The following is a 15,938-nucleotide window of genomic DNA, read 5'->3' as shown; positions in this document are numbered from 1 at the left end:
AGTCTGGCTTTTTTATGGCGGTTTTGAAGCAGTGGCTTCTTCCTTGCTGAGCGGCCTTTTAGGTTATGTCGATATAGGACTCGTTTTACTGTGGATATAGATACTTTTGTACTGGTTTCCTCCAGCATCTTCACAAGGTCCTTTGCTGTTGTTCTGGGATTGATTTGCACTTTTCGCAACAAAGTACGTTCATCTCTAGGAGACAAAATGCGTCTCCTTCCTGAGCGGTGTGACGGCTGCGTGGTCCCATGGTGTTTATACTTGCGTACACCCATGATGTTTATACTTGCTTACACCCATGGTGTTTATACTTGCGTACACCCATGGTGTTTATACTTGCGTACACCCATGGTGTTTATACTGGCGTACACCCATGGTGATTATACTTGTGTACTATTGTTTGTACAGATGAACGTGGTACATTCAGGCGTTTGGAAATCGCACCCAAGGATGAACCAGACTTGTGGAGGTCTACAATTCTTTTTCTGAGGTCTTGGCTGATTTCTTTTGATTTTCCCATGATGTCAAGCAAAGAGGCACTAAGTTTGAAGGTAGGCCTTGAAATACATCCACAGGTACACCTCCAATTGACTCAAATGATGTCAATTAGCCTATCAGAAGCTTCTAAAGCTATGACATAATTTTCTGAAAATGTCCAATCTGTTTAAAGGCATAGTCAACTTAGTGCATGTAAACTTCTGACCCACTGGATTTGTTATACAGTGAATTATAAGTGAAATAATCTGTCTGTAAACAATTGTTGGAAAAATTACTTGTGTCATGCACAAAGTAGATGTCCTAACCGACTTCCCAAAACTATAGTTTGTTAACAATAAATTTGTGCAGTGGTTGAAAAATGAGTTTTAATGACTCCAACCTAAGTGTATGTAAACTTCAGACTTCAACTGTATATTGGCTAAATCAGGGATACAAGATAAAACCTCCCCTCCCCAACCAGACCATTCACAACGCATCATAACAATGCAAATTATACCCGATACATCAATTGCATGGCACTTAGCACCGTTTAACCTAACCCGGCTCATGACATTATGTTGACATTTAATGTAATCCCTGCCACGGCCCTGGACCATCCCAAGCTGCATCTCCCCCATGGATGCAGACAGGCAAACACAGACAAGCCACATCCATGGCAGGGCCAATGCTTCAACACTAAGCTCGAGGCCACATGTCCCAAGCATTAGTGCTTGGGACATATGCATGTGTATTATGCAGCGTTTCCCAAACTCGGTCCTCGGGACCCCAAGGAATGCACGTTTTGGTTTTTGCCTTAAAACTACACTGCAGATTCAAATTATCAAAGCTTGATGATTAGTTGAATCAACTGGTTAGCTCTAGGGCAAAAAACTAAACTTGCACCACTTGGACCCAAGGACCGAGTTTGGGAAACGCTAGTAATGTGTATAATATGAAATATGTGAGCATTGTGTAAGAGGGGGAGTGTACCCTACGTTCCCATCCTAATTTGAGCTGGGTGAGTGTGTAACACTGCATAAAAGCAGTAGTAAAAACTGCAATTCATCACCAGTCTACTGTACTACACACTATATCGTCCCCCACTTCAGGGTAAAACACCCCACAAACATGGATGCACAAAATGTACACCTATGTGACATTGACTCCATTCCTGTTGTCCATGCATGAGTGGATAATGTTATACTGCTGCATACAGCAGCAGTCCAAAATAGGGTGCTGCTACGGTATAATCAGTTTAAGAAAAAAGGTCCAATCTGTTGGCTAGGATCACTTGCAGTTAGAATTGATCTTTTAGAGACCACCTTAATTCCATACCAAGGGGCGGGGCAAATATATGAACACTAATATGTTCAGAATCTGGAAGGCTTTATAGAGGACTGGTAAAAACACATCACTTAATCTAGATAGCATGCAAAAACATGGCCTCATGCGCCATCACAGGTCTAGGAATACAGTGCCTTCGGAAAGTATTCAGACCCATTGACTTTATCAACCTTTTGTTACATTACAGCCTTATTCTAAAATGTATTCAATTTTGTGGTACCCTTCCCCAGACACAATCCTGTCTCAGCGCTCTACAGACAATTCCTTCAACCTCATGGCTTGGTTTTTGCTTTGAGATGTACTGTCAACTGTGGGACCCTATATAGACAGGAGTGTGCCTTTCCAAATCCTGTCCAATCAATTGAATTTACCACAGGTGGACTAAAATTAAGTTGTACAAAGGATTTTTAAAAAATGGAAACAGGATGCACCTGAGCTCAATTTCAAGTCTCATAGAAAATGGTCTGAATACTTAAGTTATTTTTTTCCCTTTATTTGCAAAACTTTCTAACCCCGTTTTTTCGCTTTGTCATTATTGGATCAACAAAACACTAAATCAGTACTTTGTGTGTTGAGTCTTACAGTATATTGTGTGATTGAAAACATTAGTCTTTTATGAAGGAATTGATAGGTCTGACATTGAGCTTTAGATTTCTGGTTAAAAATGGGACAATGAATTGAGCAGATCAAGAGAGATGAAATGAGAAGAGCGATACAAGGTAACAACCCATTTATTTTGTGGTACATTCTGCAAACTAGAAATTTTATTTCAAAATTCAAAAAGGCAACAAAAAAAAACTAAGGAGAAGATCAGGGAAATACGAGAACGCATAAATTCACAAGCAAGGAATGCAATTTGTTCAATCGACTCACATAGCACAATAAAGTTCAGGGAACAAAGCTTTAACATTTTCTTTTATCCGAGCTAGAACATAATACAAAATATACAGTTTTTGAACTTTGTAGTCAATCACAGAGGCCTCTGAGAAGCAGTTGAATCAACATAGACAATACTTATCTACAGCACTAAAGCTATTCTTGAATGCATTCATAAATATAGCAGACATGTACGCACATTTCAAATGCTTACAAGGTTACCCAATTGTTTAACACTTGCATTTGCTGAAAGTAGGACATCTGCAGGACTGAACAATTCAAATAATATTTCAAAAGATTCAATAAGTAACATTTGTTTTTAATATAAACCAGAAATGAAAAGGTGTACCATGTGACTACCAACATAGTATGCCACTTTGTAGAGAAGTACCCTAACTTGGAAACACAATTTGAAATGACTCATTGAAGTGTTCCAATGAACAAGTACTTTAGGGGGTTGAGTTAGATTGGGTAAGGCAAATCGGTGAGCTTATTAGTGAGCTGAAAAGGTCAGCAACATTGGGTTCAGGCCCCCTGTTAAAGGGGACACAACCCACCACTGCCAAAGGGTCACACAGTATCACCACAACTGAGGTACATCAATATTATGTACAATATGGGCACAAGCATTAAAATCTCTTACTCCAATATAAATATATTCCTTATGAGGCTTAAATAAGAATATGACAGAGATGACGCCTTACATGAACCTAAAACCTTAGTCACTGCGCAAGTCCGACAGTACGCGAGTAGCCCACATTAAAACTGGTGTGTTGACAACAGAACGCTGAACTTAAAGCTGACTCCTTAAACAACAGCAGGGCAGCACAAAATCAGTGTTAAGTTGTACATATAACAGAAAAATGTCTGGCTAGCCAAAAGATTAAGTTAATGCATTTCGGAAATAAAAAAGTATTTATTTCAAGTCTTGTTAAAAAAAAAAAAAAAAAAAACTGACAGTAAAAGAATAAACCTGCAAAACAGGTTAAGACAGATTTTCCTTGGTTACATCATTTCGTAAATGAAAAACAATATACATACTGTAGTATTTCTGTAGAAAATACTTTAGCTTATAAAAAGGACAACAGCGTAACCGAATGTTTGCACTCCTTAAGCTAAGATCCTAAACAACTATACATACGTTAAAAAAAGCTAGGGCTTGTATTACGGTTGTTCACGCCTCTTTGCAATCCTAAAACTTGGTTCCCTTCACACAAAATCACAGTAAAGAAAGACATTTACCAATTTAACCACATTTCTTTCTCAATTTGGAAAAGTGACTTGGGTAGCTGTGACAGTTGAACCATATATTGCATCTCAACAATGACTACATAATCACTTCATCAGATTCATTGCTTAAAATTATGAAGGCATTGTTAGACTTGTTTACCCTTTAACAAAATTGTATGTATAATTGACATTACAGCTGTATCAATTGTCCATATGGCAAGCTCAGAAAAAATACAATTTTGAAGAGTTAATCTGGGATGTACTTCGTATTATTTATAATTTCTAAAAAACAACTGCAGGTACGGATAAAATACAACAACAAGGGTGGCATATCAAGCCATCTCTAAACTGTTTATCTTGGGGTCAAATTCAGGAGTCAACGTGGTAGTTTGTTGTTAGAAGTTACATCATTAGATTGTCAGTTGGTTAAAGAGAAATGATAAATTCAGTACGTTACCCTGTGTTAGACCAGTGTTTCCCAAACTTGGTCCTGGGTCCCTTGGGTGCACATTTTGTTTTTTGCCCTAGCACTCTGCTGCTGATAAAAAAATAAAAAAAATAAATAAAAAACTTGTCATCAAGCTTTAATTATTTGAAATCAGCTGTGTAGTTCTAGGGGAAAAAAAACTAAACGTGCATTGGGGACCAAGTTTGGGAAAACCTGATTTAGACAAACAGGACAGAACCCAAGGGGATTAGGACACATTTACCTACAGAGCTCAATTCTAATTGATTCAACATTCAAAAACAAGAGTATCTTGCTAACCAAGCATTTAACTCAAGTGACATGATTTATTCCTTGACAATAGGTCAGAAAAGACTTGCAGCAATGCAGTTCAAAATAAAAAACATCTCACCAAGAAATACATCTGCATGTAAAATACAGATTTAGTCTAACTATTCATTAGATTTTTTTTAAGGGAAAGATTTACAGCAAAACAATACACACTTTAGAAGCATACCATATTGTGCACAGGCTCCTGGTGCAGTGGCTGAGGACTCTACACAGAGCCCCCCGAACCACTCAGAGTAAATATAAGGTACTCTAGGACAGCTCATTGCATTCAGTGGATTTGTTCTTGGTTGTATAGTTGAATATCGCAACAATTTAAAAAAATACCACCTCGAAATTGTTAAGGGAAGATTGAAGGTTCACTCAGACCGATGGTGGTAATTAGGGTTTTTAACAAAATCGGCACTTATACACTTGTAAAATCAGATTATCATATAGATGTTGTGATTTGAACTCCTCTCAGTACCAAACGCAGGCTTTTAACAAATAAAATGCACTGAATCTCAGAAAACTTCACGTGGCATGCTGGGCCATCATAAAGCTGAAATATGTGCATCTGTGACATATTACATTTATTTAAAAAAATTCTTACATGAACATGTAAACTAGTCAGACTAGCATAAATCACTGCATGTCAGTAGAATTACAAAATGGTTGTGGCAGATGTCATAAGTTAAAAATAGCAAAAAGTCAACTTAATCCATCCAGTGTCATATAAAGTGTTCTCCAAAGCTCTGAAGTGAAGGGTAGTATCGTACTGATATACAAGACAGGTGCACAATAGGTATGTAGGAGTAATGGAGAAACATTTGCCATAATCTGCACCACCATAGCAAACATTAGCTAACAGCTACAGATATACAGATCTACCTCTATACAAACATGTGCACGCACACAAGCACCTAGAAACACTTGCCACTACCCACAGGCAGGCACACACACCACAAGTGTTAAAAGGTGTCAGGTGAGCTCATCTTCATTTGCATCTACATTTACATTTAAGTCATTTAGCAGACGCTCTTATCCAGAGCGACTTACAAATTTAGGAACTGCTTTGTTGCGTTGTTTACAGGTGATGAACAAGAATAGCCCCCAAAAGACAGAACACACAATGAAAGACTGTAGTACCATAGTTACTACACTACGTAGATTTTTTTAAATACAAAACAAAAGAAATGTAGATATTAGAATTTATGGTTTAGAGAGCTTACTGTGCTGTGAACCTATACAATTTACCCGTTTCTTAAAGAGCAAAGACAAACAAAAAAAATTAAAAAGAGCAAGAGGATAATATCACCTGGAGGACAAACAGTAATATTCACTGAATAGACATTTGTTGGAACTCCAGAAGAGCAGGAAAAGGGCTGATAGTGTACAAAGGTTTTTTTTTCTTCTTTTAACTTTAACTCAAGCTGTATTAAATACAGGCTTTGTACAGGACAATTGCACTTCACCAAAACAGAAATATACAAACAAGGAAATTACAGCCCAAAATAGTTGTTTTAACTGATTAAAAAAAGAAAAGAAAACCTAAAACATAACTACAGAGTCCCAACAGGTTAAGGGTGGGATTGAAAATAAAGGTGAGACAAAAATGGAGGGGATCCTGAACTCCAGAGCTGACTGGTGCTGCTCTATCTGGGGTGTAGGGGTGTGTGTGCGCATCTCCTCCTCCTCCTCCCATCATATTCCCTTCTTACAAATGGAACGCTCAGAGTGGTGGGGAGACAAGCTGCTGAATGGAGCTACTGTGATTCTTGAGGGTAGAGGTTTGTAAACTCTGTGCTGTGTTAGTGGTAGGGGTTGTGTTACCACATGTCGTCTGTCGATGCGGAGTCCTTGAAGGAAGGAAAAACCCATCAGATAGTGGATCAACATCCAAGGGGTCTCTATTTCAACTCCTGGAGATGTGCTGATCTTTGCACCCAAGAGGATAATTTTGTCCTAAACTAGTTACGAACTTGGACAGGCATCCAGAAAATAATTTAGGCATGAGCAAAGCTTTCTGGGAATTGAGATTGAGATCCCTGGTATAAACAGCAATTTCTTGAAGTCTTCCCTTTTGCCTAAATTTCTTATAGAATTTTATTTATGGTTAGTTTGAATAGAACATTTCACTAACAACAAGTTGTAGGAGTGAGTAGTCATGAAAATGTTTAGATATGAATTCTGCATTTTTCACTCTGAAAGAAAAAAATAAGAAAAACATTGCTGTGTTTTGTAAAAAGATCTAATTTCTGCTCGACGTCAGACAAATTTTGTGCTTCAGTTGCACATCTCCACTCGGAAGAGAAATCTTTCCTCTGGCCTTCAGACCAATCAAATTCCTGCATTCAAGAACAGCATTTGATCAGCAGACAGCAAGCCGACTGATGGCAGTGGGGAATAATGGTTACTTTTAGCTGGTCGTTTTGGCAAAACATTAGGAAATGTAGCTGGCTAGCTTTCTATGGTAAACATAAGAAATCTAATAGCTATGCATTGTCTTTGCAAAAAAATACCTTGCTTTTTCATTGTGTCTAAGTTAAACGTTTGTTTGTCTGCTAGCCAAATATTGTTGCACTTCTGTTGTCATCGGATGAAAACAAAGCCATTTTCGGACTAATGTTTTGCATTACTTTATTTTGTGTGATGAAAAACTAGTTGCACGCCACTTATCACCCAATTTATAGCAACAAAAAGTGTTGCCTTTCAATATAAAATGCAGGAGAAATGGTTTGATGGTCTATGTTTGGTCTATGTTTTGAAAATGCAGATCTCTGAACGCTCATGCGACCCCTGTATAAACAGATCCACAAAATAACCATTTCCTTTTCAAGCAAAAAGCTTATTTGATCATGACAGTACCCAACCAGTAATAGAAACCCTAAATCAATCTGGAGGCTAGCTAAATACTGATTCACCTAGTTAATCAAGCACGACAAATGTGATTGCAAGTGCTGGTTTAGTTTCATAGACCTAGGTTAGGCCTAGTCTTAACATTATCTTAATTGAAAATACAATTTAGTAAACTGTTTCATGGGCATGGCTGACCTCGGCTAGATATGTACACTGGCTAAGTTCCATAAAAAAGTTTGAGTTACAGTACAGAACCTGTTGTCGAGAAGAACATTGGCTGTGTTCATGCAATCTCATCTGCTCAATACAGTATAAAGCATTTTGGTATCTTTACATCAAAGGCTGCAGTGTCAATTCAGAAGTGAACTAAACAATACGCATGAAACAGCTGTTAACTGTGGGAAGAACTAAATGCATTCTGGGATGTTATGGAAGTTCACATCTTAGCCAAATACATTTCAACTCAGTTTCACAATTCCTGACATTTAATCCAAGTAAAAATTCCCTGTTTTAGGTCAGTTAGGATCATCACCTTATTTTAAGAATGTGAAATGTAGAATAATAGAGAAATTTCTTTCAGCTTTTATTTCTTTCATCACATTCTCAGTGGGTCAGACATTTACATGCACGCAATTAGTATTTGGTAGCATTGCCTTTAAATTGTATAACTTGGGTCAAACAGTTCGGGTAGCCTTCCAAAAAGCTTCTCACAATAATTTAGGTGCATTTTGGCCTATTCCTCAGGAAGGAGCTGGTGTAACTGAGTCAGGTTTGTAGGCCTCCTTACTCACACATGCTTTTTCAGTTCTGCCCACAAATGTTCTATAGGATTGAGGTCAGGGCTTTGTGATGGCCACTCCAATACCTTGACATTGTGGTCCTTACGCCATTTTGCACAACTTTGGAAGTATGCTTGGGGTCATTGTCCATTTGGAAGACCCATTTGCGACCAAGCTTTAACTTCCTGACTGATGTCTTGAAATGCTGCTTCAATATATCCAAATAATTTTCCTCCCTCATGAAGCCATCTATTTTGTGAAGTGCACCAGTCCCTCCTGCAGCAAAGCACCCCCACAACATGATGCTGCCACCCCCGTGCTTCACGGTTGGGATGGTGCTCTTCGGCTTGCAAGCCTCCCCCTTTTTCCTCCAAACATATTGATGGTCATTATGCCAAACAATTCAATTTTTGTTTCATCAGACCAGAGGACATATTTGTCCCAATGTGCAGTTGCAAACTGTAGTCTGGCTTTTTTATGGCGGTTTTGGAGCATTGGCTTCTTCCTTGCTGAGCAGCCTTTTGTACCCGTTTCCTCCAGCATCTTCACAAGGTCCCTTGCTGTTGTTCTGGGATTGATTTGCACTTTTCGCATCAAAGTACGTTCATCTCTAGGAGTCAGAACGCGTCGCCGTGGTCCCATGGTGTTTATACTTATGTACAATTGTTTGTACAGATGAAAGTGGTACCTTCAGGCGTTTGTAAATTGCTCCCAAGGAAGAACCAGACTTGTGGAGGTCTACAATTATTTTTCTGAGGTCTTGGCTGATTTCCCCTTGATGTCAAGAAAAGAGGCACGGCGTTTGAAGGTAGGCCTTGAAAAACATCCACAGGTACACCTCCAATTGACTCAAATGATGTCAATTAGCCTATCAGAAGCTTCTAAAGCCATGACATAATTTTCTGGAATTTTCCAAGCTGTTTAAAGGCACAGTCAACTTGGTGTAGGTAAACTTCTTACCCACTAGAATTGTGATACAGTGAATTATAAGTGAAATAATCTGTCTGTAAACAATTGTTGGGAAAATGATGTGTCATGCACAAAGTAGATGTCCTAACCAACTTGCCAAAACTATAGTTTGTTAACAAGAAATGTGTGGAGTGGTTGAAAAACGAGTTTTAATGACTCCAACCTAACTGCAGCTATCCATAAGGCAATGATAGGAAAAGAGCAGTTCAATGCAAACATGAGGATTATCCTGTGCTATGTCATTGTCATGCTATATGTCATCCTATTATTCATCATGTCTGAATAATTGTGTGTATATATACATATTTTTTTTAATACATATTGCCTCTCTTTTATTCATTTAAAAAAAAAAGATTTCTTCTTGGGGGGGTGGGTCCAAATTCTAAAAAGTGTTAAATATGTTGAACTTTCCAAATTGAGCTGATAAAAAAAAAAGGTATTTTTTCCCCTCGACATACAAACAGATGTGCACAAACACACCGAAAAACACAAACGTATGTACATACATACAAATTAAAAAGCTTTCGTGAGAGGATAGCAATTGTCGGGTGATACTTACTGCGTCATCACCTCGGTATGGGTTTAGTTTGTTGTACACTGCTTCAATAACGCTTCGTCTAAAACACAAAAAGTAAAGTTACCAACCATGCAGGTTTAGCTAGTCAAGCAATAACAAAATCATTGTATTCAAGTCCAACGAAAACAAAACAGTTTATACAGGCGAGCTAAATGCTGAGCATAAGAGGGGAAAACAGAAGGCTGGAATTGAAGGGCAAAATTCAATTAGCCCAACTAAAAGCCCAAACTTTCAAGCAAGTCCAAGCTATCAAAACCACTTAGGTGAAAAGTCTTGAGTGCCTGTGCACCTGAGATCAGAAATAGATTCCTCCCCCTAAAGAAACCTTACCGTGCAAAGCATGCTACTCTATTTTGCTAATACTTCATCGACATCAAAAACATTTAGTTGGCTGAGGTACAGTCAAAAGAGCTCACTCACTTGCTGGCCAGCTCTCCCCCAGGAGGGAGGTTAGGGATGCTCTCCGATGCTAACGTCCGCATCACGTGGACCAAGTCTGGAACCCCTTCGTTTCCCTGCTTCTTTATGATCTCTGTGGAAATGAGCAGAACCACACATTCTCTAAGTGGAAAACAATCTATGAAATACACAATTTGTGATCCGAGCTTCAAATCACATTAAATTCATGACAAGGTTCTTGTATTATCTAGGTTTCTATACGCATATTAAGATGCTGCACCTTCTACTCTGCTTTCCAGGTACTTATCCAGCTCTGCTTCCCTTTTCACAGCTTCTGCAGTCACCTTTGGAGCCCCTGGGAGGCAGATCAGCACAACACTCATATTGTCCCGACTCCCCTGTTCATAGAGCGAGTGCAATACAGACAGACTTAAAGTAAAACGTTTAGCATGTGCTATCCATGATGCCTATTCGTGTGACAAAATGTTGTAAAAGTTTGAAAAATGAACTGTCTACATGCGAGTGGTAACATTCAAGTGCATGCAAATGCTTAATTGTTAGCAATTCTGTGAACAATAAATTGACAAATCTCACCTTGTACAAGCAAGTGTCAACAATTTCATTGCAGACTCTCTCAAGGTCATCGGTCACCTCAAGCCTGGACCTGACAAAGTTACAAAGTTCCTCATTGGCCATGACATCCCAGATGCCGTCGCAGGCTAGGACGATGAACTCATCTTCCACCTCAGACCTTTCAATGGCATACACCTCAGGCTCTGGTGAAACCAGCTGCTCCGTGGGGCCCTTGCCATGCACACACTTGTAGTCAAAGTCTCCCAGTGCCCGGGACACTGCCAGAGAGCCATTCACTCGCTGGATCATGACAGAGCCACCTGCGTTCTGGATCCTCTCCTTCTCCAGTGGGTTGCTGGGCTTGTGGTCCTGTGTGAAAAAGTGCACAGCTCCTCCACGGCTAAGAAGACCCCGGGAGTCTCCACAGTTGATGAAGTAGATGTGACCTGGGGAAATCATGACCCCCACCGCGGTGGAGCCGCTGCGGTCCACACCGTGCTTCTTCTCAGAGATGGACCGCATGTGCTCGTCAATCTGCAGGAAACCTGTGCGGATGCCGGTCTTCACACTCTCTACGTTGGGTTCCGGCTCCAGAGCACTCTGGAAGTCTGGGTTGCTGGTGATGTGCTCCAGAAGGTGCCCGCAGCAGTATTTAGCCACCTGGGAGCCAGCATGCCCATCATAAACCGCAAAGAAGGCCCAAGGGTCGAGCCCATGAGGCAGGCCAATGACTGCCGTGTGGGCATCCTCCATCTCCACCCTCCAGCCCTGCATGCTGCTCAGGCCATAGGTCAGACGGTTCCCCTCACCATGAGCATTGTGCTTCTCCATCTTTGGCTTGTCCAAAAACGCCCCCATTGTATCCCCCTTAAAACAAGAATGAAACAATTATTCTATTCAATTTGCGTGTTTATAATATTGACATTTGTTATTCTGCTAAGCTCAGCTAGCTACAACTTTAATAAATAAACACCTAAATATTAGCCAGATAAATGTTAAGATAGGGATTATTTAGAAGCAGATGACATATCTGCAATTATTTTATTGCAAAATTATTAACTAGCACTTTAGGGCTGATCTCATGCATTGCAACGTGGTCTCAGAGTATTTCGTATTATTCTGCAGGTAAATCCTAGACACTCCATTTCATATGATATCTTCTAATTGAAATTCGTACAATGTTACAAATTGCAATTCATTCAACATTAAGATTTTGCAAAACGTACAATATGTTACGAATTTGCAAAACGTACAATATGTTACGAGTTCCAATTTGTTATGGCTAACATTTGCTAGGTGGCTGATGCTAGCTAGCTCTAGGGGAAGGGTTAGCTAAAAGGGTTGAGGTTAGGGGTAGCTGAAAAGTAGTAAGTATTTTGCATGTAACCATACACTACCAAAAGTATGTGGACACCTGTTCGCCAAACATTTAATTCCAAAATCATGTGCATTAATAGAGTTGGTTCCCCTTTACATGCTATAACAGCCCCCACTCTTCTGGATAGGCTTTCCACTAGATGTTGAAACATTGCTGTGGGGAATTGCGTCCATTCAGCCACAACAGCATTATTGAGGTCGGACACTGGATGTTGGGTGATTAGGCCTGGCTCGAAGTCGGCATTTCAATTCATCCCAAAGGTGTTCGATGGGGTTGAGCTCAGGGCTCTGTGCAGGCCAGTCAAGTTCTTCCACACCGATCTCAACCAACGATTTCTGTATGGACCGCACTTTGTGCACAGGGGCACTGTCATGCTGAAACAGTTAAAGGGCCTTCCCCAAACTGTTGCCACAAAGTTGGAAGCAAAGAATAGTCTAGAATCTCATTGTATGTTATAGCATTCATATTTCCCTTCACTGGAACTAACAAGCCAAGCCCGAACCATGAAAAACAGCCAAAGACCATTATTCATCCAGCAAACTTTAGTTGCCACAAAGCATTCGGGCAGGTAGCATTATCCTGGAAGCCGCCAAAACCAGATTTTTCCGTCGGACTGCCAGATGGTGAAGCGTGATTCATCACTCCAGAGAACACGTTTCCACTGTTCCAAAGTCCAATGGCAGCGAACTTTACACCCTTCCAGCCAAAGTTTGGCATTGTGCATGGTGATCTCAGGCTTGTGTGCGGCTGCTCTGCCACGGAAAGCCATTTCATAAAGCTCCTGACAAACAGTTATTGTGCTAACGTTGCTTCCAGAGGCAGTTTGTAACGTGGTAGTGCGTGTTGCAACCGAGGACAGACGATTTAAACACGATACGCACTTCAGCACTCGATGATGCCATTCTGTGAGCTTGTGTGGCCTACCACTTCGCGGCTGAGCAGTTGTTGCTCCTAGACGTTTCCACTTCACAATAACAGCACTTACAATTGACCTGGGAAGCTCTAGCAGGGCAGAAATTTTACTTACTGACTTGTTGGAAAGCTGGAATTCTATTTGTGGAATTTCCTTCTTAATGCGTTTGAGCCAATCAGTTGTGTTGTGACAAGGTAGGGGTGGTATACAGAAGACAGCTTTATTTGGTATAAGACCAAGTCCATATTATGGCAAACACAGCTCAAATAAGCAAAGAGAAATGACAGTCAATCATAACTTTAAGACATGAAGTGGCGCAGCGGTCTAAGACACTGCATCTTAGTGCTAGAGGTGTCACTACAGACACCATGGTTCGAATCCAGGCTGTATCACAACCGGCTGTGATTGGGGGTCCCATAGGGCGGCATACAAGTGGCCCAACATTGTCCTGGTTTGGCCAGTGTAGGCCGTCATTGGAAATAAGAATTTGTTCTTAACCGACTTGCCTTGGTAAGCTTTTAAAAAATAAAATAAATTTTAAAAAACGCTCCAATAAGCAAAAAGGAACGACAGTCCATCATGTCTTTAAGACATGTAGGTCAGTCAACCCAGAAAATTTCTAAGAACTTTGAAAGTTCAAGTGAAGTCACAAAAACCATTTAGCGCTATGATGAAACTGGCTCTCATGAGGACCACCACAGGAAAGGAAGACCCAGAGTTACCTCCGCTGCAGAGGATAAATTCATTAGTTACCAGCCTCAGAAATTGCAGCCCAAATAAATGCTTCTCGTAGTTCAAGTAACATCTCAACATCGACTGAGACTTGCTTGGTCCAAGAAACACGAGGAATGGACATTAAACCGGTGGAAATCTGTTCTTTGGTCTGATGAGGCCAAATTTGAGATTTGTAGTTCCAACCGCCGTGTCTTTGTGAGACACAGAGTAGGTTAACGGATGATCTCTGCATGTGTGGTTCCCACCGTGAAGCATGGAGGTGGTGCTTGGCTGGTGACACTGTCAGTGATTTCTTTAGAATTCAAGGCACACTTAACCAGCATGGCCACCACAGAATTCTCCAACGATATGCCATCCAATCTGGTATGCGCTTCATGGGACTATCATTTGTTTTCAACAGGACAATGAACCAACACACCTCCAGGCTGTGTAAGGGCTGTTTGACCAAGAAGGAGAGTGATGCATCAGAGGACCTGGCCTCCACATTCACCCGACTTCTACCCAATTGAGATGGTTTGGGATGAGTTGGACTGCAGAGTGAAGGAAAAGCAGCCAACAAGTGCTCAGCATATGTGGGAATTCCTTTAAGACTGTTGGAAAAGCATTCCAGGTGAAGCTGGTTGAGAGAATTCAATGCTGTCAAGGCAAAGAGTAGCTACTTTGAAGAATTTAAAATATATTTAGATTTGTTAAACAATTTTTGGGGTTACTACATCATTCCATATGTGTTATGTCATAGTTGAGGTCTTCACTATTACTCCACAATGTAGAAAATAGTAAAATAAAGAAAAACCCTGGAATGAGTAGATGTGTCAACTTTTGACTGGTAACTTACTGTAGGTATCATACCAATTTGGCTGTCCCTGATTTACGTTTACTATGTTACCTCTAGTCTATGCGACCAGTCTGCAAAAATAGGTGACTAATGTAAACTAAATATTTGTCTCACTACACTAGCTATGAACGTCTATAGCTATCAATGAAGATCTAACGTTATCTGGTAAACGAGCTATGTTATAGGTGTTGGCCATTGATTGCATGAGTTCATTACAAAACAGTCAGTACTGCAAAAACCTAGCTAACCCATCCAGCTAGCTAGATTCCTAGTTAGGTCCCAAGCAAACGTCCACTACTAGTTAAGTGTTGTTCTTGTGTGGTTAAGGTAGCTAACGTGAACTAAAAACAATAAACAGTGTAGCTAGCTAACGTTAGCTAGCTATCTTGGTGTTTTAATGATGTTGGCTACCTAACTGGTTTAGCAATCTGTTAAATAGTTAACTAGCAACCAACATAGCTAGCTGGCAATATTTGTTAGGTAACGTTAATTAACGTTCGCTAGCTAAGTCTGCTGGTAAACTGGTATTATAACACGCTAACACTAGTTAACTAGTCATCGGCTTACTAAGTCAATGACCGAGCCAGAGCTAGTCACATTTCTAGAACAAGAAAAACTTTCACGAAATTACCAACAATGTTTTGAATAGCGTTTATTAGTTGGCTAACTAGCTAACTTATATCCTCCGGCGGCAATATGACAATTAAAATAAAACATTGCGTCGTTGTGGGCCTCGGCCCCAAGAACCTCAAGCGTTCACATAACGTTAACATTGACAGGCCTTCACTCCCTCACGGACTCATCGCGCTACCCCCAATGCTAGTGAGTATGGCTAATCGCAAATGTTAACGGACTAACTTAGTAGACAGTTTCTTACAGACACAAACAAATGTGACTTACCAAAATCAGAAAGAGCTGTTTTGAAAGTGTAAAGACAAGAAGCTGCGACAGAAACACCAACAAGATTGATAGATTGTGGGTAACGTTATCTAGCACCTCTACCCCTCTGTACATTAATTTGTGAACGTGCGGAACTCCCTGTTCTAAGTAAACCAGGGATACATTACTTTCTCATTTGGCGACGTAAAGTATATTTCAAATGTACCTCCTTTAAACCTTTAGGCCGGAGCTGTTGAGGCCAAATAGCGTCAAGCCGAAAGCCCCAGCCTCTTCACTTGACAGACAGCTTACAACAGGAATCGAAAAAGACCCGGATGTTGCA

At 40.3% G+C, this 15,938-nt stretch overlaps 1 protein-coding gene across 3 annotated transcripts; it reads right to left on the bottom strand.

The window, feature by feature from the left end:
- Positions 1–2,536: 2,536 nt before the first annotated feature.
- LOC115138566 (protein phosphatase 1A) lies at positions 2,537–15,929 on the bottom strand. 3 transcript variants are annotated; one of them, XM_065025727.1, is made up of 6 exons: positions 15,617–15,929; positions 10,877–11,722; positions 10,563–10,680; positions 10,304–10,415; positions 9,866–9,923; positions 2,537–6,558 (listed from the first exon to the last, which is right to left on the bottom strand). In XM_065025727.1, exons 1-6 carry the CDS (start codon positions 15,728–15,730, stop codon positions 6,529–6,531), a joined length of 1,278 nt encoding a protein of 425 aa, XP_064881799.1. In that variant the 5' UTR covers positions 15,731–15,929; the 3' UTR covers positions 2,537–6,528. The 3 variants fall into 3 exon arrangements, with proteins under 3 accessions (XP_064881799.1, XP_064881798.1, XP_064881800.1); XM_065025726.1 differs by having other exon boundaries at positions 2,537–4,465; XM_065025728.1 differs by having other exon boundaries at positions 2,537–4,465; positions 15,822–15,928.
- Between the last annotated feature and the right edge of the window lie 9 nt (positions 15,930–15,938).

Source organism: Oncorhynchus nerka, linkage group LG12 (genome assembly GCF_034236695.1).
Source record: "Oncorhynchus nerka isolate Pitt River linkage group LG12, Oner_Uvic_2.0, whole genome shotgun sequence".
Taxonomy (NCBI): Eukaryota; Metazoa; Chordata; class Actinopteri; order Salmoniformes; family Salmonidae; genus Oncorhynchus; species Oncorhynchus nerka.
Note: the sequence above shows the minus strand (reverse complement) of the source record. Positions and strands in the feature narration are given on the sequence as shown.

Coding starts and splice junctions, on each gene's coding strand:
- LOC115138566 (XM_065025726.1), bottom strand. CDS start 15,730: ATGTACAGAGGGGTAGAGGTGCTAGATAACGTTACCCACAATCTATCA. Junction 11,723..15,616: donor AACAGCTCTTTCTGATTTTG/GTAAGTCACATT, acceptor TCTTGTTTTAAG/GGGGATACAATGGGGGCGTT. Junction 9,924..10,303: donor GGGGGAGAGCTGGCCAGCAA/GTGAGTGAGCTC, acceptor TTTGTGTTTTAG/ACGAAGCGTTATTGAAGCAG.